The sequence below is a fragment of the Rosa rugosa genome, chromosome 1 (assembly GCF_958449725.1).
Source record: "Rosa rugosa chromosome 1, drRosRugo1.1, whole genome shotgun sequence".
NCBI classification, from domain to species: domain Eukaryota; kingdom Viridiplantae; phylum Streptophyta; class Magnoliopsida; order Rosales; family Rosaceae; genus Rosa; species Rosa rugosa.
In genome coordinates, this window is record NC_084820.1 from 56,485,325 (window position 1) to 56,493,918 (window position 8,594).

At 35.7% G+C, this 8,594-nt stretch overlaps 1 protein-coding gene and 1 pseudogene across 1 annotated transcript in view; both read right to left on the reverse strand.

Annotated features, from left to right (window-relative positions):
* Positions 1-5,228: 5,228 nt before the first annotated feature.
* Positions 5,229-6,540, reverse strand: LOC133709328 (uncharacterized; annotated as a pseudogene).
* A 645-nt stretch (positions 6,541-7,185) lies between these two features.
* LOC133731076 (uncharacterized) overlaps positions 7,186-8,594 on the reverse strand; it is a 4,534-nt gene continuing 3,125 nt past the window's right edge. The window contains exons 4-5 of the mRNA XM_062158541.1: positions 8,031-8,072; positions 7,186-7,928 (exon numbers count right to left, since the gene is read on the reverse strand). Of these exons, the coding sequence (XP_062014525.1) occupies positions 7,545-7,928; positions 8,031-8,072 (426 nt within the window). The 3' untranslated portion in view covers positions 7,186-7,544. The remainder of the gene's footprint in view (positions 7,929-8,030; positions 8,073-8,594) is intronic.

The window sequence follows — 8,594 nt, forward strand, 5'->3', positions numbered from 1 at the left end:
CTGCTTCTGCATTTGCTACTTTACTCTTCAATTCCATTCACTTCATATCTTATGAAGTTGGACTTTGTTTTGCATTTTAAATTAATTTGTTCCTAGAAATGTGGTTTCAATTGGACTTGAACAAGAAGAATGCTCATCTAGGATGCAATAAGAATAAGCAATTTTCATTATGCAACAGCTAGGAGAGCAGAAGGGTTAGAGTGGCTAGAAAAAAAGCACTTTATAGTCTTTGACTAGGATCGATCATGGAAGAGCCATTTTATTAAGCTGAAAAGTTGAAAGGGCTATATCAAATTGAAGATGGCCTGGGTCTCTAGCCAAGAAGGAGACTCTTCTTCCAGGTAACAACATCAGCACAACTCAAAGTAAATCTTGCAACAGTATGAGCAGATAAACGAGGACTTTATACACAAGTAACTAGTTAGATAAGCTAGTTTATGAATACAAAAAAAAGAAATCCATTTTTTTTTTCATTTCATTTCAAGGCAACTCTATTTCAATGTTTTTACATCCATAATTAAGCCTACACATCTAACGAGAGACAGGGAAGAGAGCAGTAGTCTGCAACAGCCAAATTGGGAAAATATTTCTATATGCTGCATACTGTAACATGACATTAATATGAAAATCCCCACCAATTCTTGTCAAAAGCAATAAAGGGTGCGTAAATATGGCTAGTACTTGTTGTAATTAGACACAAAATTCAAAAATTCATGCAAGTCGATCAAGAATTAAAACATCCTCTTTTCATTCTTTTTACCTTTTAACCCTAATCCGAACAAAATACTACTCACTCGTAATTACATACACTAACTTCATAACCAAATTAAACACAAAAAAATATAGAGTAAAAGGGATAGAGTTGGCTTGCTGGTGTGTCGGATGGTCTCCAAGTTCACGTCTTGGTGGTGATGGTGATGGATGTGATACCCTCTTCTTCTTGCTCTTGAAGATTTGATAATAAAAGATAGTAAAGCTTGAATTATGTATTGTGTGAATAGGTGGAGTAAGAGGAGAAAATGTTGATAGAAATGAAGGTGGAGAAAATGATGTGGTAGTGCGGTGTTAATGGAGATATAGAGGATCAGAAATGGTGGTGGTGATGGAGGAGATAGAGTTTGAAAGGAGATTTGGATTTTGGGAGATGGAGGAAGGTGTAATATATATAGGTGGTGAGGGAAAATGGGTGTTGGGAAACTTACAGAAAGATGAGATATTAATAAAAAGGAAGAGAAAGAGCTTAAATAGAGGAAGGAGAGGACGAAAAACAGCTACCTCTCTCTTCACACGTAGGACACAAGGGAGAAAGAGCGAGAAATTAAATGTCAACAAAAAGGAGGTGGAAATGATGGTAAAGTGGATGTAATGCATGTCATGACAATAATGTTGATACCCAAAAAATCATATTTCATGTCTAAGAGGTATTCGATGTATAATATGAAAATAAGAAATGGAGTAATATCCGAAAAGACGAATTATGGGTTGTAATGACTTGAAACCCATTGTGCTGGAAGAAATTCTCGATCATGTAATTCACTTTCAATTGTCTTACTCAGCATCATGCCACGCACGTGGACCCAAGCCACTATTATGCTTTTGGGGTTTATAAGATTGAGTATGGTGTGGAAGGTTACATATATAAGTACATGAGGCTCATTCTCGATTTTCAGTTGTTGGCGGTTTTGGACTGGGGACAAAAATCTAGGCCTGATAATCTAAATCTTTACATGGGCAAGTAAAGAAGGAGAATTCAAACCCATTGGCCTAAACATAGTCATATGCCCTAACCATAAAATCAATAGCTTTTCAAACCTCACAAACAATAACATTTGCTTTTACCCCGCAATAATTCCTCTTCTTCTGTGTCGAATACAAAGTCTCAATTATATTTTTCTTTTTATTTGTTCTAAGATTAGCTTGCTACAAGCTATTCTATAAGTAGCATACAGCTCTTCCAAATGAGATACACTTTTATCAATTCAACTGAGACTATAACCACTCTTCCATAGAATTTTGCTACTCTAATTTCATACTTCACGTAAAATAGTACAATAGACATTACCTTTAAGTTATGTGGATATTGCCTTGTTTTTAGATTTGGCTTTAACATTGTGGTTCTCTTTCAAGTCCAATAGTTCTATCCCATGAACTTGTATCTTGGACTCACCTCCTCCGGCCTATAAATTTAGGCTTTTGGTTGCTTCAGAGGAGAACCATTGATTACACGCATTTCTATGCATGTAATTGTATTTAAAACACTAGAAATAAGTTAATCCTTGAGTCAATTATAATGTAATTAATCCAACTTTTATTTATTTTGTAGAAAATAAGCGGAGTTGCGGAAATCGAGAGAAAACGGTGGAAAATTGAGCAAAATGGAGTTTTCGAATAAAGGACGAGATAGTCAATTTTGATCAAACATGGTCAACACGAGCGAGGAAGCCGAATCAAATTATTCCATTTTGATACATTCGGATGTGCGTTGTAACCGGAAGGAGGAAAAGAAGGAATTTGTGTTAATTAATCATAGTTTTGATTAATTAAGCATAATTTGATTCCCAATGATCAATTAAGCTTAGTTTGATCAATTAATCATATGTTCACAGCCACCCACGTGCTCATCCTTCCCTTCCATTTATTTTCTCTTTGGCCACTAGCACGCTGCCACGTGGCAATTTATCTTATATCTCTCCTTTCTTCTTTCTCACGAAGAAAAGGCCAGCCGGCTATTCTTTCTCTCTTTGTGACCAGCCACGTGATGTACCACCATCATGGGCCTTCTCTTTCACAGCCACACAAAAAAAAAAAAAAAACCAAGACCCATTCGTAGGGATATATATATATTTGCATTTCAGCACAAAGGAGAACCGCACCCATTAATTGGCCGCACACCCCATTCTCTCTTCCTCCTACCCTACCAGCGCCGCAGACCCCGATCCATATTCTCCATCCTCTTCTGACTCAACAGCCGCACTCCACCATTACCCACCCTTCTTCTTCTTCTTCACCAAGACACATCACCTCCACCTCCATATCTCTCTCTTCCCATTTTCTCTCACTTCCCAATATCATTCTCCACCATTTTTCAAGGAAAATCAAGGGGCTTTTACCACTCACACCATCAATTGATCATCAACACAAAGAGATTTTACTTTTGGTAAAGAGTAAGGGCTTAATATCAAGTTGGGTTCATGTTTGCCTATAGCAAATTGTGAGCTTAATTTGTGCTTCCTCTCTCCTCTATCATTTCTCTTAATTTCTTATGTATTTGATGATATATTTGATAATGGGTTGTGAGTAGTTTAATTTTGGGAGTTAGGGTTGTGAAGCCCTAACTCATCTTGTATAAATATTGATGCTTTAATTTTAATAAATGCAATTTTCATTGTGTATGCTTTAAATCCGAATTTATTGGTCCTTAAAAGCATGTTTCTAGACTTTATCACCCTTTGAAATTATGTTGAGGGCAATTATGATGAATAGATTGATAAATTGACAACTTATTAATCTTGTGGCATCTAGGATTTAAGTGTGGTAACCATTAGCTAGCTTAATTGTAGCTAAGCTTGCTTGGGTCTCTATTATCTTGCTCTCTAGGCCTCTAATTTTGGATATTGCGGCCTTAACCGGCGTAATGCCCAAATTAGAGAGTTGATTGTGGCCTTAACCGGCATGGTCAATACACCGAAATGATAATTGGTTTAGTAGCCTTAACCAGTACTAGATACGGGACTCGACACATATAGGAAATGCATGCATTTGTGAAATTGACATCGATATTTACAAGATAATTAGTGTGAATCACCCGACACTCCCATGTTTCCATTAATTTGAAAATCCGAATTTAATTTCTTGCTTGATAATTAGTTGTTTGCTTGTATTTTAGTTTGCATTTAATTTAGTGAATTCCCAATTCAAAACTCGCAAACAAAATTCTACCTTCCATTGTGCATAACTCATTTGGGCTACAAGTTAGTAGCTTTGATTAGGCTTACTGTGAGCTAAGCCGAGCATTGTCGAGGCTTGGTGCCTTGTGAATATTTTATTTTACTTTATTTTATTTTTATTTTTACTTTTTCATTGTATGCTTTTAAGTTATTCTAGCGCCAATTACCTCGGTTAGGTCCAATACCTAATCCCCGAGGTACGATAATCAAGGTTCTAATACTTCCCTTACTTGACAACGATTCATACGCTTGCGAGAGTTTATGAATCAAGTCAACCATCAAGCAATAGATCACACAATTAACCTCCAAACAATACATCATAAAACTCTAAGCAATACATCCCACAAGGAAACCTTAAGCGACAAACCAAGCATTCCCATCCTCCAATGTAAAACCAGTTTCAAGCTCTAAACGACCTTAAAGCCATCAACCACCACCAAAAATCTATTTCTTCCTCATCGCAGTACCGTAACATATCTCTAACCGTAGCAAGCATCTCATGTTCTTCTGCTCATGTACTTCTAGCTCCCATGCCACATGTCTTCTCATGAGCCTTTTCATGTACTTTTATTCATCTATCAAAACCATACGAAGCTTCTACCTCCAGATCACAGGAAGTATACCACTGCAACAGGCCAACATTTATGCAAGGAAAGTGTGGGGAAGATGCTACAAAACTTCAAGAAGTTTTGGGCCCAGTTCTTGAACTCAGAATGGGTAAATAAAGGAGATCAAGCTAATCAAACGATCTCAGCAACGATCTGTACAAATCCACTACCCAACACATAGTGAATAAGTCATTAATTGACTTGAGAGCCTTAAGTAGGTTCCATGATGGATGGTAGAGCTACTAGAGTGTGGTGGTCGGTGGCGGTGGTGTGGTTGGAATTTTTCCCGATATCTTCGATTCGTATTTGGAATTCAATTTTCATGCTGTTTTTTATTCTTTTCTCAATCTCCACATTCTGCGTTCAGAATTAGCCTTTTTTTTCCTCCTCTTATCATGATTTCCTACAAAATAAGGAATTAGATTAGTCAACACTAAGGGGGGTGTATTCAATTCAGATTTTAAAAGATTCTGGCTGACTTTTAATAATCCATGGATTCTGCTAATTCCATGGATTCTTTTAATTCCACATGGAGTTTAACAGATTTTATTAGATTGATTTATCAATATTTCTTTGGATTCTATAAGTCCATAGATTGTTGTAATAGCAATAAATAAAAGAAAAACTTGGCCAAAACACAAACAATAGAATAAAATTTTGACTTGAAATAATATGCTCTAATACAATGACATAAGGACCTATTATTGAATCAAAAGAAATGTCCAACTCCATATTATCTTATATGAAATATTCATAGAAAATGCAAAAGAAATCAATACAGAAAATGCAAAGCCAATTATAGAAGCACATTAGAATGATGCATACTCCTCCATTCCAACCTCATTATCATCGTAAACCTCTTGATTCTCATCATTTATGTGTTCCTCATTATTCTCATTGTCATTGTCTTGGTCCTCATTGATATCCTCTTGATTTCCATTATCATCATTCCGCGGCCTATCATTCCACATAGCATCAGCAATGCTAATTCTCCAAGCATTAGCTTCCGCTCTTTGTTGTTGTTGGCTTTGAGAAAGTAGTTCAAGATTTTCATCTTCCATGTCTAGATATGATGAAGACTAATCATCTTCTGGTTCAACGGGAAATTCATCGGAGCGACATTCTTTGCGAAGAAAGTTATGTAGTCCAGCACAAGCTAACACTAACTCCGCTTGTGTCTCAAATGGGAATGGAGGTGCGATTTTGAAAATTGTGAACCGCGATTTAAAGATACCAAATATCCTCTCGATCACATTCCTCAATGATGCATGGCGAAGATTGAACAACTCACTTGCATTTCTGGGGTGACGACCTTGACCACCAAAATCTTTCAGATGATATCGGACACCGCGTAATGGAGCTAAAAATTGGTGTCGATTAGCAAATCCACAATCCACTAGAAAATATTTTCCTAAAAATACAATATATTTTAGTTAGCATGTCATATGCATAAAATGAAGCCAATAGAAAACCAACACTATAAAAAGAATAATTGTCGAGTCTTAGCAAACGTGACTTCCTATATACTGAAAGTTCATAAAAAATGAAAATAGTTAAGTACCTTGAGGCACTTCAAGTCCATTTCTTCTCGATAAGGCATCATTTAGCAATTTTGAATCATGTGCCGAACCTTCCCACCCACTAAGCACGTATATGAATTCCAAATCGAAGTTGCAAGCAGCCAAAACATTTTGAGATTGAATACCATGACGGTTACGGTAGCTGCTTACTTCTCGACCTTTTACCATAGCTGGAATATGGGTTCCATCAATAGCACCAATGCAATCCTAAAATAAAACCAATATTCAATAAGAGAAAATTACAAAATTTCCTAGGTCATAGAATGAAAAAATTATAAAAAGAAAACTAGGTTTAAATATATTTAAATCATTATTTTATAAAAAAAAAAAAAATCATACCTTAAAGTAAGGGTAAAACCTTGTACTTTCCCTAATTTTAGAGGGCACACCTCCAGGTTTGACCATCATTTGTGGTGCTATAGTGTTCAAGGCCTTCAAAACTTTGTTGAAGTTTTGACTGGCAGCGAAATGTGAACGACCAAACCTTTGACGAACATTACAATATCGATCATTATGCCCCACAATCATTAAGAATGTAGCTACCATTTTTTCGACACAGATATATCTTGTATCTTCCAAAGCAGTCCTCTCTCTAATAATAGTGCACAACTTTAGAAACACATCTGGATACATTCTATGCAACTGTCGAAAACTTTGTGCGTCTTCCTCCAACACTTTATGTATATATTGATATCCTATCCTAGTAACTGATCGTCGTTTGAGCGAACGCTCAATACGTCGAGGCATAATCATAATCTCTCTCAACACAACAATTACTGCTTCAATTGTCATCAATAAATACTCAACTTTTTCATAAAGTTCTTCTTCAATTTCTTTGTCATCTATTTCTTCTCTTTCCATTACTCTAGGATGAAGTAATTTGCTGCATCATTTAAAATAAGTGTATGCATAAGTAAACAGAAGAATTAATTCAAAACATGTATGCAACTAGAGCACAAAAAAAAAATGCAGATTAGGGAAAAGAATCAGAGAACAAATAAAACTTTATCAAGTAACAATAATATATAGTAAAAAAAGTACCACTTCATAACAAAATAACAAAAGTCATACAATAGTTTAAACCAAAAGTACTCAAAATAACTCAAAAGACCAAATGTAATCCAGATTCCCAACAAAATATAAAATACTCAAAATAACTCAAAAGACCAAATACATGACTCAAATAATTAGAGTTCTCGCATCTTGTGGAATATCCAATTTGCTCGTTCTTCAGGAGACATCTTCAGGAAACCATCTTTTTTTGTTTGGGTGTCAAGCAACTCAAGCGCCTTGAAACGAATAGCTTCTTCCAAGTTTGGGATCTCCTTGATAGCATCCCAAGTTGTATATTCTCTCTCCCTTTCTCTTTTCTCCAATACTCTTTCTCTTTTCTCCAATAGGCTATAAACTCATTCAAAAGTGGTCGAAATTTTATTAAGTTGTTCCATAATGCCACTTTGAGGAGTGTTTCCTTCATACTCGGTTCTATTTCTTTTGTTTTGGGTTCTTCCTTGCTTGGGAACCTCTAAAATTTCAGGGGACCCTAGAGGTGATGTGGAGCGAAATGATCGATCATTCTGATTTGGTCTTACAAACACATCACTATCTACATCATAATCAAAGTCTTCTATGCGTATATCTCTACCTTCTCCAACACCTAATGTTCTTGCATCGGTAGCACCACCCAACCCGATTGAGTTTTTCCCAACAGCAACACCATTCCCAATAGCAATCTCCAAGTCCTCATAATCTTGAAATATCCCATAGCGTAAGTTGGTATCGTTTGGGTGAGCCTAGCAAAAAACATAAATTTTAAAACTATTGTTGCACTAAATTCTCAAAATATGTTTATTTTATAGAAAAAAAATATATAATGTAATTTTTAGGAAGCTCACCTTTAGGTAATCGTCCCATACTTCATCTGAAGCAGTGAACCTCTTTGTAGTTGAGTCAAACCCAAAACCAGAGCTGAATCACATAAGGGTTGAATAACATGTCCATCGATTTTTAAACCACTTCAACCGGCTTTGGTAATTGTTGTAGGTCTTATGACACCCAAGTTTTGAATTAAGAACGGGAAGTATTCTTTCTTCCACTGTTTGCTTGGATAAGATACCACTATTGTCACGCCATCCTCGATTGGCAGCATCAACCATGAGCTCTAACAATAAATTGCTCTCTTCCTTGCTCCACTGCTCATAACCCCCCCTTTTTTTGGCATCTTGTTGTGAATCACCCATGATAATATTACTAGATTATACACAATAAAGTTTTTATTAATATTTATATATAATCTAAACTCAATTATTGTTTCAGTTATGCAACCTATTAGAAACCAATACCATAGTCCATGAGATTAAAGTATCAAATTAACTTTCATACAACATCAGAGTATACAAGTATAAGCAACTGCCAAAACTGCAAATATATATATATATATATATATATATATATATATA